General features: G+C 39.3%; 1 protein-coding gene across 48 annotated transcripts in view; it reads left to right on the plus strand.

Moving 5' to 3' along the window:
* LOC141132494 (protocadherin gamma-C5-like) overlaps positions 1-17,578 on the plus strand; it is a 751,191-nt gene that overhangs the window by 621,540 nt on the left and 112,073 nt on the right. For 2 of the 48 annotated variants that reach the window (XM_073620971.1, XM_073620984.1), the window contains exon 1: positions 13,515-16,126. The exons of the other annotated variants lie outside the window; for them this stretch is intronic. In XM_073620971.1, the coding sequence (XP_073477072.1) occupies positions 13,682-16,126 (2,445 nt within the window). In that variant the 5' untranslated portion in view covers positions 13,515-13,681. Of the gene's footprint in view, positions 1-13,514; positions 16,127-17,578 lie in introns of those variants that run through there. 48 annotated transcript variants of the gene reach the window in all.

The following is a 17,578-nucleotide window of genomic DNA, read 5'->3' on the forward strand; positions in this document are numbered from 1 at the left end:
ATGTATATAGCACCAACAAGCAATGCATTGCTTTACATACACAGTATATTGTTTAGTTCACATCAGTTCATACCATCAAGGAACTTATAGCTTACACTCTAAGGTCCCTATCTTACATACATACATACACATACTAGGGCCAATTTAGACAGGGATCAGTTAACCTACCAGCATGTCTTTGGAATGTGGCAGTCAACCAAAGCAACCGAAGGAAAACAACACAAGCACAGAGAGAACATGCAAACTCCATGCAAGCAGTGTCTTGCTGACCACTAACCTTTGTGCTATACATGTTTATTGTTACATAATTACACTTTGCTATTGTATATTACTAAACTGATGATTTTATTTTGGCTCTGGACTGTAAAAACCAAGTTCAAATGTTTAAAGTCCATCCCAAAAAAAAAAATTAAAAAGAAAATTTGAATAACAACATATGTGCTTAGTGCTTTCTCCAGGTTGGAGCAACAGTACTCGAACCTTTCTGTAGTCAGCCCTCTTAAGAAAAAGTTTTGTAGGAAGTCTAGGACCACCATATTTCACTGTTTTTAAAAGGGATACCCATGATGCTCTAGTCCTAAAGGAAGGTCAGGTGTGACATTGTGATAATATCTAATTTGGCTCATTCTCCCAATCATCAAAAATGCAGATTACATAAGATGAAGTCATGGACTTCTGTTCTTGGAAAGCAGCAAACGGTGTGACCAAAGCCTATATTTTGACTGGGCAGTAAAAAGTTTGACCACTTAAGCCTGGTACACAATAACAGTTTTTTCTCATGCAACCCAGCGGGTTGCACAGAAAAAGACTGACAGACTGACCTATTGTGTTCTGATAGGGGGACGGCCCCCCGCTAGAACACTCCAATCAGTGCTCTCCGCCATTGGCTGAGCGCGCTGATCGGGAGTCGGTTGGATGCTGGTTTTCCAGCATGCACGTCTGACAGAAGCCGGCCAGACAGACCGACATACACACGGGCCAAATGTTTTTTTTTTTAACCGCCCGTTGTCTCCTGACATTCGGGCCCGTCAGTACCCGCTTTAGTTTGCTGCCTTCTCAATAGAATAATTGGGAGGAAACCTTAATATCCTCCTTAGCTAGCCTGCCTAGGTCTATTATCTATTTCTATAATGAAACCAAAAACTTGCCTGAATAATTTCTACGTATTAAACAAAAATGGCATTATTCTTAGTGTAAACATTATTGCATCATTCTATCATATTATGTTTAAATCTTTTTAGAAAAGTATCTTTTTTAATGATAATAAAAATGTGTACTACTGTTTTCATTATTTTCATTTTCTTTGAGCTTTGCTGGTACTGAAGAATAGAAGATTTATTTTTGTTCACTCAAACTTTTTATTTAAAATTATAAACAATTAATTTAACCAAAAAATGAATTTGTTTATTGCATACAGCAGCTAATAACTAGATTTGTATTTGCAATACATAATATCATCAATTTATTTCATTTTGTATTATTTATTTTTATTTTATGCACGAAAAGTATTGTTTCCCTAATCTGTTACAATAAAGCTGTAATTCTCAAATTTAGACAGAAGAGGGCAGACCAGTCCACCCAGTCTGTTTTTAAGCAACCCTTTGAAACTATTCATGTAAGCTATGCTCTCCTCCCCCTGGCTCAGTGATTCACCCTCCCATCTCTTCTCTCACACACAAAGAAGAGCTGCAGCTCCGATGAAAACCCTGTGGATGTTTTCAATGCAGGAAATATGGTGTTTTTTATACAACAAATCATTTAAACTCAGCTTGGATACTTACTGGGATTACAAAAGGACTTGACTCTCAGAAAAGGGATTAAAGACATGGACTGCAAATGTCCCTCAAATGCTTGGAAATGGCAAGTAGCTTTCTCCCTTCTCCTTTGTAGCTGGGGCTGGGTCTCTGGACAGCTGCGTTATTCTATTGCAGAGGAGTCAGATCCAGGGACTATTGTGGGGAATATAGCTCAGGATCTGGGCTTAAACCAGGCAGATATTAATAAAAGGAGACTGAGTTTGGGATCTGAAGGAAGCAGTAAATATTTTAAGATCGACCAAAAATATGGAGCTCTGATTATACAAGAGAGGATTGATAGAGAGAGCCTGTGTGGATCCAGCTCCAGCTGTTTGCTGCATTTAGAGGTTGTAGCTGAGAATCCTCTGGAGCTGTTCAGGCTGGAAATTGAGATTATGGACATTAATGATAATTATCCTATTTTCTCTGTTACTGATCAGGTAATCAAAATTACAGAGCAGTTTACAAGTCCTGGAGTAAGATTTTCTTTACCTACTGCTAAAGACTTGGATGTGGGAAAAAACAGTGTGAGACATTATAGCTTAAATCAAAATCCTTATTTTTCTTTATCAGAAAAATATCGTAATGATGGGGTTTTGATTGCAGAATTGGTACTCGAGAAAAATCTGGACAGGGAAGAGAAATCAGAACACAAGCTTATTCTGTCTGCCATTGATGGAGGAGAACCTCCCCGATCAGGATCTACACAGATTAATATTATTGTTTTAGATATTAATGACAATGCACCAGTGTTTGATCAGGCAAGCTATAAGGTAGGGATAATGGAAAATCTACCTCTAAACACAGCTATTTTAAAGCTAAATGCTACAGACCTGGATGAGGGTGCGAATAGTGAAATATTATATTCATTTGATGATCATACAGCAGATTCTGCAAAGGAAATATTTGATTTAAATAAAAACACTGGAGAAATATTTACTAAAGGGGCTGTAGACTTTGAAGTTGCAACATCCTATGAATTATATGTGAAGGCTGTAGATAAAGGATCACCTAAACTAGAAGGACGTTGTGTTGTCCAGGTTGAAGTGCAAGATGTGAATGATAATGTACCAGATATTGTATTTACTTCTAAAAATAATGAGGTCCCTGAAAATGCCCCAGTAGGGACTGTTGTTGGGTTTATTACAGTCAGAGACAGGGATTCTGGTAAAAATGGGGAAGTTATATTAAAAATATCATCAAACTTGCCTTTTAAATGCCAGCCAATGTCAAACCGTTATACACTGGTCACTAGTGGACATCTGGACAGGGAGAAAGTCTCACAATATACTATTACACTGATCGCTTCTGATCTTGGCTCTCCTTCTTTAAGCAGCCAGACTACAATCATCATTAATATTTCTGATGTCAATGATAATCCTCCAGCATTTCTACAGTCTGCTTACAATGCCTTCATATCAGAAAACAATGAGCCTGGCAGACTGCTGTGTACAGTATCTGCTGGAGATCCAGATGAGGGAGATAATGCAAAGCTCATTTACTCCATAGCGGAGAGTCACATAGACGGCTCTCCTGTCTCTTCATTTGTCTACATTAACTCCGACACTGGTAATATTTATGCCCAGCGCTCCTTTGATTATGAACAGCTCCAAGTTCTACAGATCACTGCAAGTGTGGAAGATTCCGGATCCCCAAAGCTGTTTTCCAATGTTTCAGTCTTCATATTTATTCAGGATACAAATGACAATTATCCCTCTATATTATACCCAGAGAACTCAGGGGAAGCCATTCCACAAGAGACCATTCCCAGATCTGCGTCTGCTGGATATTTAGTCAGTAAAGTATCTGCGGTGGATCTGGATTCTGGGCACAATGCTTGGCTCACCTATAGTCTTCTTCAGTCTGGCAGTCCAGCTTTGTTTCACATCTCTGAATATACAGGAGAAGTCAGAACTCTGCGAGGATTACAGGAGACGGATAACGCAGAACATCGACTTCTCATTTCTGTCAGTGACCATGGGGAGCCATCACTGTCCTCTACAGTCACTCTGATTGTAAATATAATGGAGAATATTATGCAGGAAAGTCCAAAGTCTCATGATTTTCTTACAAATTCTAAATCAACACCAAATATGACATTATATCTTATTATTTCTCTTGTAGCCATCAGCTTGGTTTCCTTGGTAACATTTGTGATATTATTGGTAAGGTGCCTTAGAAAGAATTATGACAGCAGTTGTGGTTCTTGTTTTCCAAACAAATCTCTCCCTGTGTCTTATATTGATCAGTATAAACCAACACTTTACCTGAACACAGATGGGACATTAAAGTACATGGAAGTGAGGATGGCTCCTCAAGAACCTCCAGGATCTTGTTATCCACCTTGTTTTCCTGCAACAGCAAATATTCCCTCCACAACCCTTGCAAAATATCAAAATAGTACTCAAATAGCAGAGCCTAACCCCACTTCTGACAGCTGGTTTAATGAAACACATCAGGTGAGATGGCAGTAGTTTTTTCTGTACAAAACTAATTTACTGTACTTCACTTTTAAGCTGATGATATTTTTTTTTTAATTAAAATGTATTGGATGAAGCAATCAAAAGTAACGAGATGTTAGTTTATTCTAAAATTATGGAAAGGGACACAGCACTCAATAGGTCTTGTCAGGAGAAAAACAAATTTTAGTTATGATTCCAACCAATGTATTGGTAGTTAACAGGCCACATCATTTTCATTGAAAAACTAGTGTATTTTTATGTAAGCCGCCAATTTATGCGTGCACTCAATTGACAACAATTCAATCATTATATTTATTGTGTTTTTAGGCCATAATCACTTGCAATCCTGCATTTATGTTCTCAAAATGCAGAAAACTTTTATGCTTCACAGACCTAATTTTCCTGTTCTTGTTTAATGTTGCTGTTTTAAAGCAGGTTTAGTTGCATTCAGGTGCTTTTAGATGAATGTATAGGTTTAGCTGTGTTTAGAGTTTCTAATAAGATTCTGGACAAACTGAATTCTATTTCCTCTGAAAACACAGCTAAATTTACATAAATGCAGGTAAACGCGCAGTGTGAATGGCACCATTGAACAATCATTACCTGCATTTATATGCTTTTAGAATTGTCCATTAAAGGCCTATAATATAATACAGACCTTATTGTGCTATTGTCACATGAAGCTGACACCCAGGGCAATAAAGAACTGAAAGATATTTAAGATAGCGATTAATTTCAAGTCTGTTTTTCTATGTGTTTGTGTTGACGAAAATTCTACTTAATTCATATATCTGTGGCACCTTTTTCTGCAAACCAGCCCTCTCAAATCCAACTGTTCTAAGGCATTGCCACTGATAAGGTAGTACAGTCAGTCCTCCTGTACTGGGCCCAGGCCCCATCAGTTGAAAATTGGGGCCTGGGCACCTGTTGAGCAGAAAGCCTGGCTATACTATCTTATTGTAGATGCTGATCCTCTTCTGCCCACCCTCCCCCCGCACTGCAGCGCTGCCAACTGTAATGTACTATCACATGCGCCTCTTCCATCTGCTGTCTGGGTCTCCCTTTGTGCCCATTTCCCCCACATCACTGACGGTTTCCCTTCTCTCCTTTCCCACCGGCAGCTGCTGCGGGAACACAGGGGGATGTTTTAAGATGGAGTGGGGGAAGATGCTGGTAAATATGTCATTTGCTGGCCCCTTCCTTTCCCAAATAAACACAGTGAGCGAACGGTACCAATCACTCATGTGTCCATTTATCACTGAAGCATAGTGAACTGTGTTTACTATGCTTCAATATGTGAATGAGCAGGACGCCTCATAGGGCTACCTATTTATTCATCTGTGCAACTATGGCTACATAAACATGGACTGATAAATTTATGTCCTCAGTCACTTTCAGACAGGGGAAGGGGGCCCTCTTTGGTAGGCTGCATGGGGCCCATTGATTTATAACAGCAGCCCTGGTTCTAAGAAAAAACTGATTGATTCTCAGGTCATTTTTCTGTCTTTAGTTTAACAGTTAACTTTGTTGACCGTTAGATACACAATTACTCTTGAATTACAATGTGGAGAAATTAGAAATAAACTAAAGCTGCAAATGAACCTTATTCTACACACTGCTTTGAAGTGAATAGTATCCAACAAGAGGTGAGACTACACAGTGCCAACTTCTAATTGGTCTGTACCTGCAGCTAATCAAAAGCTAGCTAACACTAAGCAGTTAAACACCTTAGGACATGCAGTTAAACACTTTAGGACCTTACATGCTAAACTCCTGAGAAGGAGGAGTAATTAGAAGAGGGACATTGACACTACATAAGAAGCTGCCCTCAGTGGTGAGCAGTTCTAAGGTCTGTTATGGGTCAGTTATCAAGTCCACCCACAAGGCAACCTAGGCAGTCTGAGATGATTTCCAGTGGCCAGTTTTTTTAAACCTTATGAACTATATGGGCATCCCCTAAGACCATCACTGTCAGCATACAAGGGTTGAATCGGAAGGAGTGAATAGCTGTAGGAGGTGTGAGCTGGGAAGAGGGTGGGTTAGACCTTTGCATGGACAAACACCCCAAATAAACAAGAGCAGGGTAATTTATTTTGTACCCCAGTTTGTCTTCCCCAGTGTGAAAAGCTCACATGCTGGGCTTCTTTTCCCATACCACTGTTGGAAATTGGGAGCCTGGCAGGGATCATTTCTACAACAAAACCTACAAGCTGTTGTAAAAGGTGAGCACTCATAGGACTGCATTTTTCCTGTTTACAGTATTACCTCAGTGAGAAGTCCTAATTAAGGTGTTGATGCATGCTTTCCAGGGACTGCTCAGCATTGCTGGTTTAAAATTGGTTTTCCAAGTTACACACTGCAAGTTGATTGCACCCTGGCACATTAACCAGCAGACTTTTATAAATAAGGTTGATTACAATATACTGTGAGTGTGAACTCAAAATAGTGTGAAGAAACATGAAGGTATTATGTGTGTTTTGCAAATATCCCACTGCTCAGATCCTTCTTAGCACCATGCCTCTTATTATTAGCATTGTCCGTGACATGGAAAGTACTTTGATAAGTATAGGGGGTCATTTATTATGGAAAGCAGATATTGTTCGCCGATATACTAACTAATGCATACCCCACAACTCACCCATTCATGAAATGCGGCCTTGTATGAAGCCCCACATTATATATATATATGCTTAGCACAGCAGAGTGAACCCCTGTGCTTAAGGGGGAGGGGGATATGGGATGTACTGTTTATTTGTTTGTTTTTGTTTTTTTTTTCTTAATAGCTTCTCTTTTTCAACAATGTATTTGTTTTTATGTTATCAATGGTGTAATGAGCTTACAATATATTAGGGTTTAATGGAGGATACAGAAGGTGATTTACAATTTATAATGGTATAAGGGAAGAACACAGAAGTGAAAGAGCTTTCAAGGTATTTGGTTTAATGGTGGATACAAAAGTTGGAAGAGCCAACAGTCTTTTAGTGGAAAAAGAGGTAAATAAGAGTCATTGTGAAATGGGTAGCAAAATGAAAGGTGGCTTATGAGGAGGGGGGCCATAGCTGTTTACCTGTTTACCAAATTGCTAAATATTTGCCAAACGTTTTAAGATGGTAATGCTATGGTTGTTTTTAGACAGATTTGTGACAGAATGTAAAGGCTGAGGTCAGTGTAAAAAAGGTGTTTTCATAGAACCGGAGGAAACTGTACATTTTATTTGACTGTTGTTACACATAGACATAGTTACATAGTAGGTGAGGTTGAAAAAAGACACAAGTCCATCAAGTCCAACCTATGTGTGTAATTATATGTCAGTATTACATTGTATATCCCTGTATGTTGTGGTTGTTCAGGTGCTTATCTAATAGTTTTTTGAAACCATTGATGCCCCCCCCCGCTGAAACCACCGCCTATGGAAGGGAATTCCACATTCTTGCCGCTCTTACAGTAAAGAACCCTCTACACAATTTAAGGTTAAACCTCTTTTCTTCTAATTTTAGTGAGTGGCCACGTGTCTTATTGAATTCCCTATTTTTCTATTCCTATTGTGGGGTCCCCAGTATTGTATTTGTAAATTGAAATCATATCCCCTCTCAAGCGCCTCTTCTCCAGAGAGGATAAGTTCAGTGTTCGCAACCTTTCCTCATAACTAATGTCCTCCAGACACTTTATTAGCTTTGTTGTTACCCTTCTTTGTACTCGCTCCATTTCCAGCACATCCTTCTTGAGGACTGGTGCCCAGAACTGGACAGCATATTCCAGGTGTGGCCGGACCAGAGTCTTGTAGAGTGGGAGAGTTATTGCTTTATCCCTGGAGTTAATCCCCTTTTTAATGCATGCCAATATCCTGTATGCTTTGGGTTTTTTTTTTAATCAGAAAAGTTTTTATTGTGTCACAAAAACAGATGTACACTGTAAACAGATACATTGTAATAACTTCAGGTATACATTAGCAACAGTATTATATTCAGTTGTTGGTCTAAAGCATGGAACTTAGTCATAACATTTCTAACAATATACTTATATCAGGTATGTTCCGTCAATGGTTTTAGTTCCGTATATTTCTTTAGTAGGTTGGTAACAATGTACATGACACACTGATAGTCCTAAACAAAAAGGGGAACTGTTATTGAACTAACTACCTTCCAACGGGAAGGTGAAACTAGCTAATGCCTCTACTGACAACCAGGACCTGGTTAGGTCATAGCGGTCCATACTGCTGGTTAACCCCTAGGAAAGGAGGTATTAAGAATGAACCCTAATTCTTTGAGCTGGCTCAAGGCTTTGTATTATTGTAACATGGTACAGACAGTTGGCTAATACTTTTAGGGAGCTAGAAGTCTACATTTGGAGTAGTCTATCGAGAACTAGCTGAGAGGGTACCAAACCCAGAGTGTCCAGCCAGGGCTGCCAGGTTTTATAGAACTTATTAATCGCATTTCTGTGTTGATACGTCAGTTTTTCTTTAAATATAGTATTATTAACCTGTTTGATCCATTGTTTCATTGTTGGGCTATGTGGTTATAACCATAGATGAGCTTGCTTGCATGCAGATATAGTAATCTTGAGACTGCTATATTAGCTGGGGGGATGAAAAATTCCTCATCCACCGCACCCAACAAGCATGGGACCAGGTGTAGTGGAACAGTGGATCGATATATGTGTGATATGGTATTAGTTACCGTAGTCCAATAGCTGAATAATTTTGGGCAACGCCACATCAAGTGTATAAGATCCCCGTTAGCCCCGTAATCTGGGGCACAGAGGGGAGTCCCTCCTGCCCCATCTGTGAAGCAGCACCGAAGTACGGTAAGTTCTGTGTAAAATGAAGAGTTGGGAGAGCCTGTATGATGGAGACACCGAGATGATTGGCAGAGACTGTAAACACAGTTTCCAGTCCTCACCCCCAATCTCTCCTAGGTCCTGCTCCCACCTATGTCTACACTGAAGTTTTGCTGCATCCTGCGATCTAAATGAGAGTGTGTTATATATTTGTGAGATCATCCCCTTTTTATTCTGTGTGTTAAGAATGTAAGTCATGATCGGATTTTCTATGTGTTCCAACCTGGACAGCCGTGACTGTGATTGCACAGCATGCCGGAGTTGGAGGTATCTATAAAAGTTGTGTCTTGGTAGCCCAAACTCCTCCTGCAAGTCAGTGAAGGATTTAAAGATGGTCTATAAATAGAGTTGTGATATGTACCTAATGCCCTTAGCCTCCCAGGACTGGAACCCCTCCAGTTTCTGCAGTTCCGGGTAACAAGGATTACGCCACAGTGGGGTATACATTGTGAAGCCCCTCATACCCAGGCTATGTTTAATGAGGCACCATAGTTTGGTCAGTAAGTTTATGGTAGGCATCGATTTGGGGTATTGGGGGAGATCTGCCTCAAGATGTGAAGCTGCAGGAAGGCCCGATGTGACATGGAATAGTATGTTACGATTAGGCTCTGTCATATCAACTTCTCCCCAGCCACCCAGATGCTGCAGTTGTGAGGCCAGGAAATAGAGTCGCATGTTAGGGACTGCCAACCCCCCCTGGTCTTTACTGTACTGCAATGTGGATAATTTGATTCTAGCAATATTTTTCTTCCAAAGGAGGCTTCTAAATATAGTGTCAATACATGTGAACCACCTACGTGGGATCCATTGCAGGGAATTATGTAGTATGTATAGTAGCTGCGGCGCCCATACCATTTTTATAAGATTGGCCCTACTGGTGACAGAAATGGGTAGCTTGTACCAGGCGCTGCATTTGGTTTGTATCTTAGTGATCATAGGGATTAGGGAGTAAATTCAGGGTTAGATATTTGGAAGTATCCGGAGTAACCTGCACTCCCAAATACTTGAATGAGGAGACAACTTGAAGGGATCGGGCGCACTCTGGCAGCGGAGCTGTAAGTTCATCCAAGGGTAGGAGGGCCGACTTGCTCCAGTTTATGGAGAAGCCAGAGAAGGTGCCAAATTGTGTGATTATAGACATTACGTTTAGTAGTGAAGTGGAGGTATCTCCCAAATATAGGAGAGTATCATCTGCATACAATGATATTTTATCAACTGCAGGGCCTCTTATGAAGCCGGCTATCAACGGCGACACTCTCACCGTCTCTGTATGCTTTGTTAGCAGCAGCTTGGCATTGCATGCCATTACTGAGCCTATCATCTACTAGGACCGCTAGTTCCTTTTCTATCCTAGATTCCTCCAGAGATTCACCCCAGTGAATAGTTTGCATTGATATTTTTGCCACCCAAATGCATTATTTTACATTTTTCTACATTAAACCTCATTTGCCATGCAGTTGCCCACCCCAATAATTTGTTCAGATCTTCTTGCAAGGTTTCCACATCCTGCGGAGAAGTTATTGCCCTGCTTAGCTTAGTGTCGTCCGCAAATGCAGAGATTGAGCTGTTTACCCCATCCTCCAGTCATTTATGAACAAATTAAATAGGATTGGTCCCAGCACAGAACCTTGGGGGACCCCACTTCCCACCCCTGACCATTCCGAGTATTCCCCATTTATAACCACCCTCTGAACTTGCCCTTGTAGCCAGTTTTCAATCCATGCTATGGTCCATGCCAACGAACCTTATTTTGTACAGTAAACGTTCATGGGGAACTGTTTCAAATGCTTTTGCAAAATCCAGATACACCACATCTGCGGGCCTTCCTTTATCTAGATGGCACCTCACCTCCTCATAGAAGGTTAATATATTTGTTTGGCAAGAACGATTCTTCATGAATCAATGCTGATTACTGCTAATGATACCATTTTCATTACTAAAATCTTGTATATAGTCCCTTATCATCCCCAAGAGCTTGCATACTATTGATGTTAGGCTAACTGGTCTGTAATTCCCAGGGATTTATTTTGGCCCTTTCTTAAATATTGATGCTACATTGGCTTTTCTCCAATCAGCTGGTACTATTCCAGTCAGTAGACCGTCAGTAAAAATTAGGAACAATGGTCTGGCAATTACTTGACTGAGTCTACTAGGGGGCAAGCCATCTGGTCCCGGTGAATTATTAATGTTAAGTTTCCCAAGTCTATTTCTAATTCTGTCCTCTGTTAGCCATGAGGGTGCTTCTTGTGATATGTCATGAGGACAAACACTGCAGTTTTGGTTACTGAAGATCCCCAATTCCCTCGTGAAGACTAGAATAAATTCAATACCTTCGCCATCTCCCCATCCTTTGTATCCAGATGTCCTTCCTCATTCTTTATGGGGCCAATATGGTCTGTCCTCCCTTTTTTACTGTTTATATACTTAAAGAGTTTCTTGGGATTATTTTTGCTCTCCTCCGCTATGTGTCTTTCATGTTCTATCTTAGCCACCCTAATTGCACCCTTAAATATCTTGTTGCATTCTTTGTAAAGTCTGAATGCTGGTGATGATCCCTCAGCCTTGTATTTTTTGTATTCCTTTGCTTTTATATGCATTTTTACATTAGAGTTAAGCCATCCAGGACTTTTGTTTGCTGTGTTGTTGCACAATAAAAATATCTCACATTTAGGCTAAATATAGATAGGTACTTGTATACAGTATGATTATAATGTAAGGTATTATGGACCTATGCAAGGCAGGAACCTAAGTATAACTGCAGTGCAGTTAGACCCACAGTTTGGTTATACGGAACAATTTAGTCCAGTACAAATCTCTTACTATACACAAAGGACAGGAAAATACTTATAATGCTACAGCATACACTAGGTATGCAGTATATTAGACCAAAGGCATTTTCCATTTGCAGTCTGATAAGTGGGGAATGCCCGATAGTTAATTGAATGCTCAAAATGTTTGACTTTCTTTAGTTAAGGTTTACACCTCCTAGGCCAGTGTTGGAAAGCCCTTTCAAAGAAAACAAGCTCTACATCTGTTGGATGCTAGTTTTTTTTAAAGCGGAGTTCCACCCAAAAGTGTAACTTCTGCTTTAAGCACTCATTGCTCCTTGCATGCCACATTTGGCATGTCATTTTTTTTGGGGGGAGGGAGTGGGTACCTGATTTTGACAGGTACATCCTGTCCTACTTCCTCCTTCCGTCTTCTCGCCGCCTAGGCGGCCCTTCCTTCTCTACAATCTTCTGGGACATGTCACAGGTCCCAGAAGATTGCCTGGCCACTAGGAGAGAGCAGCGTTACACGCACATGTGCAGTGTGTGCCTGACTGTGAAGCTGCAAGCTGTCACAGCAGTGTGCCCACTGTTGCCATGACGGCGTCGTGTAGAGGAGGTGGAGAGGAGTGAGGATTCGGGCGGCCGCATCGCTGGACCATGGGACAGCTGAGTGTGTATTTATTAAAAGTCAGCAGTAGCTGCTGACTTTTAATGAAGTGAAAAACGAGTGGAATTCCGCTTTAATACCTGCAACATGTATAATACCTGCGTGTAATGAGAGAACTACATGTTGTGTTACTGCTGATTACCTTCTCATAATACCAGTTATCTGGATGTTTCTGTCTTAAGTATTTTTTGAATCACTAACATCCGGACGGACAAAAATCCATCAAATCTGCAAATTGGAGTGAAATCAAAATTTCTGACCTACATTTTTGCTCCAGGTTAGTACCTTACAAGGTTTTGAAGTCATCATATCTACACAACTGGTAGGCATTTAGAATTTTCATTTTCAGGAGGAGTTCTCTGTGAGCCTGAAGATTCTCCCAGTGCACAGTTTCTTTAATCAAATGTGATAAAGATTTCTTGTGATTACTGCCCATCTATATCTATCATCACACTTTACAGACTTTCCACATTCAAACATAGTTGATATTTTGTAAGGTATTATCTGAATATCAATAAAATACATTTTAAGTAAAATCATTGTAGAAATTAATGCAAGAAAAACAAACTATGCTCAATTGTACTTTGGTCTAAAATAAGGGGCATTTATTTATTAATAGTAACCGGATTAACAGATTTATAAATAAGTGTCTTATTCAGTTTAAAATGGAACATGGTACTCATTTGCTCATTTTTGAGCTGTATGAATTAATACAATTGCCATTTTTTTACTAATTATGTTGAAGATCCAGTGTACAAAGACTTAGTATTATAGTAAATTACAAGACACATTTTCTGATTAAACCTTTAATAAATATAAATATTTCAGGAAATATAAAAATAAATAATATCACAGTAAGGATGTAATAATTATAACTGGCCAGAAGAGGGCAGACACGTCATCCTATCAAGGATGTTTCAGTTATACTAGTGGCTCTGCTCAATTCATCTCTGCACTCCACCCCCTGGCTCAGTGATTCACCCTCCCATCTTCCTTCTCACACACAAAGAAGAGCTGCTGCTCCGATGAGATGATTTCATTACAGAAGAGGCATTTGCAGAAAAATGATTGCAATTTACACTAAACAGATTACTGGATTCTAAAAGGATGTGCATTCTATACTGTACCAAAACAAGGATTTAAGATATGGACTATCAAAGCTTTTCCAAGGCATGGAAATGGCATTGGCAAGTAGCTTTCTTCTTTCTCCTTTATAGCTGGGGCTGGGTCTCTGGGCAGCTTCATTATTCTATTGTAGAGGAATCAGATCCAGGGACTGTAGTGGGGAATTTAGCTCAGGATCTGGGCTTAAAACTAGCAGATGTTAATAGACGCAGGCTGAGCTTGAGATCAGAAGGAAGCAACAACCTTTTTGCCATATATCATGAATATGGATCTTTGATTGTGGAAGAGAGGATTGATAGAGAGAGCCTGTGTGGATCTAGCTCTAGCTGTTTGCTGCATTTAGAGGTTGTAGCTGAGAATCCTTTGGAGCTTTTCAGCCTGGAAATTACAGTTCTAGACATCAATGATAATTCACCATATTTTTCAAACAATAATCAAATTATAAAGATTACTGAGCTAATAGCAAGTCCAGGGGTGCAGTTCCCCTTGGAGAATGCAAAAGATCCTGATGTAGGAAATAATGGTGTTACTCTGTACCAATTGTCTCCAAATCCATATTTGTCTTTGTCTGTTACAAATCGAAAGGATGGAACACTGATTGGAGAATTAGTTTTGGAAAAAATCCTAGACAGAGAGGAGAAATCTGAACACAAGCTTGTTCTCACTGCTGTTGATGGAGGAGAGCCTCCCCGATCAGGATCTACTCAGATAACTGTTATTGTGCTAGATATTAATGACAATGCACCAGTGTTTGATCAGCCACGTTATAAAATCAATGTCCAGGAAAATCTCCCTTTAAAAACATCTATTATAAAACTTAATGCTACTGATTTAGATGATGGTGCAAATAGTGAGTTTACATTTTCATTTGATCAGCGTACACTAGATTCTGCAAAGCAAATATTTGATTTAAATCCACAGACTGGTGAAATATTTACCACAGGAACTGTGGATTTTGAGGACTCCAATGCATATGAACTCTTTGTTAGAGCAGTTGATAAAGGATCACCAAAACTTGAAGGACGATGTGTTGTTCAGTTGGAAGTAGAGGATGTAAATGATAATACTCCTGAAATAACATTTACCTCTAAGAATAATGAAGTGCCTGAAAGTGCCCCAATTGGGACTGTTATTGGATTTATCACAGTCAGAGACAGGGATTCTGGTAAAAACGGGGAAGTCAAACTGGAAACCCCATCAGATTTACCCTTTAAATGCCAGCCCATGTCAAACCGTTATACACTGGTTACTAGTGGACATCTGGACAGGGAGAAAGTCTCACAATATACTATTACACTGATCGCTTCTGATCTTGGCTCTCCTTCTTTAAGCAGCCAGGCTACAATCATTATTAATATTTCTGATGTTAATGATAATCTTCCAGCATTTCTGCAGTCTGCTTACAATGCCTTCATATCAGAAAACAATGATCCTGGCAGACTGCTGTGTACAGTATCTGCTGGAGATCCAGATGAGGGAGTTAATGCAAAGCTCATTTTCTCCATAGCAGAGAACCACATAGACGGCTCTCCTGTCTCTTCATTTGTCTACATTAACTCCGACACTGGTAATATTTATGCCCAGCGCTCCTTTGACTATGAACAGCTCCAAGTTCTGCAGATCACTGCAAGAGTGGAAGATTCTGGATCCCCAAAGCTGTTTTCCAATGTTTCAGTCTTTATATTTATTCAGGATACAAATGACAATTATCCCTCAATATTATACCCAGAGAATTCAGGGGAAGTTATGGCACAAGAAACCATTCCCAGATCTGCATCTGCTGGATATTTAGTCAGTAAAGTATCTGCAGTGGATCTGGATTCTGGCCACAATGCTTGGCTCATCTATAGTCTTCTTCAGTCTGGCAGTCCAGATTTGTTTCACATCTCTGAATATACAGGAGAAGTCAGAACTCTGCGAGGATTACAGGAGACGGATAACACAGAACATCGACTTGTAATTTCTGTCAGTGACCATGGGGAGCCATCACTGTCCTCTACAGTCACTCTGATTGTAAATATAATGGAGACTATTGCTCAGGAAAGCCCCAAATCCCATGATTTTCTTACAAATTCTAAATCAAGGACAGACATGACTTTGTATCTAATAATTTCCTTAGCAGCAATTAGCATGGTGTTTCTTGTTACATTTACTATATTACTCGTCAGATGCCTTAGAAAGAATTATGAAAGCAATTGTGTGTCTTGCTTTCCAAGTAAATCTACATCCTATTTGGATCAATATAAACCAACACTTTACTTGAACACTGATGGGACTTTAAAATACATGGAGGTGAGGATGGCTCCTCCAGAGTCTTCTGGACAATGTTATCCAATTTGTTTCCCTCCTGCTGCAGATTTTACTGGATCTACACTGAATAAGCCTATAAACTTTCCACAATTAAGTGAAATGATCAATGATCCTACACTTAGCTCTGAGCCAAGGGAATATAATGAACTAAATCAGGTGAGACACCAGCAAAATTATACTTTTTGTATGATCACTTTTTATTTCATACATCAATCTATAGATCTATATAACCAGTTATTGTTTATTTACTCTTTTTTGAATAGCAACAACTTTCACTGCTTTTCTTTCTCGTATTTGGTTCTAAAAATTGTGAAACTAAAATATGGCATAATATATTTTTGATATACAGAGTATATATATATATATATATATATATATTGCAGATTACAGATTTTTAATAGGCAAATGTGCTTGTATTTTCAGATACTTAACTGAAGATTTTTTTTCCAGACAAACTCTTAAACGCTAATTTAGCAAAGTGAGATGCTGTCAATTAAGGGAATATGTAAATTAACAGTTAGCTTCACATTGGGGTTTATTTACTACAGTTAAAGAGTGCAAAATCAGGCTCACTTCTGCATAGAGGCCAATCAGCTTCAAGGTTTTATTGCCAAAGCTTAAATGAACAAGCTGAGGTTAGAAGCTGATTGGTTTCTATACAGAAGTGAGCCTGATTTTGCACTCTCCAGCCTTAGTAAATAAACCCCATTATGATATATAAATGTAGTTTACATACTCATATGCATATGACTGTAGTTTACTAGAATACCAATAAAGCATACAGTGTGGTTTTGAGCCAAATCAAGCTAATATGGTGTGGTGTGTAGATTTGCAATTGTAGAATGTCATAAATAGTAAGTTACATGCATGATAACTTTGACTGACAGAATTTCAAAATTATTGTTAATGTTTGGATTGTTAATGTTGCTGGGGTTATTCATTGGGGCTGATTCTATATTTTTTCAAGGCGGAACATAAACACCAAACTAAAACTGTTGTCAGTACCTCATCAGGTTTAATTTTTTTGACAAGGTGAACAAGAATCATGAGCTAATCAGTCAGAGAAGTATACAATGATGACAAATAAGAGAAAATGGAATTATGTTATAGATTTTTCTGTGGTGTGGTATCCTGGCAGCACAGCAGTGTTAACCCTTCAGTAGGTTGAACCAAACAGCACAGCTGATACAAAGCTAATATTTTATTGTTATCGGTATCTTTCATTAGGCAAGTAGCCTGACAATTAGAAATTATTAGTATGAATGCCATAAGATCCGGTGTGTTCTGGCAGGAGGGCAGTGCCCCTTTCTGAACACAATAACATCAGATTGTTAGTACAGGATCACCTGCCAAGCTCTTCAGTTTTTTCCGCTTAGCCCACTGAGTTGAACAAAAAAAAAATAATAGTGTGTACTAGGTTTAAGTCAACCTTTTCTGCCTCCTTTTACACCTTTCCACTCTTGCATTTGCCTCCACGATGAATACTACCACTGTACTACCACTGTAGCGTCCCTTATAAACAAACACAATACATTTCTAAAAAAATCATGTAAACTCTGTGTGCATCACAGAACAAAAGCAAACCTTAAAAAATATATATTTATGTAC

The sequence above is a fragment of the Aquarana catesbeiana genome, linkage group LG03 (genome assembly GCF_042186555.1).
Source record: "Aquarana catesbeiana isolate 2022-GZ linkage group LG03, ASM4218655v1, whole genome shotgun sequence".
Lineage (NCBI taxonomy): Eukaryota > Metazoa > Chordata > Amphibia > Anura > Ranidae > Aquarana > Aquarana catesbeiana.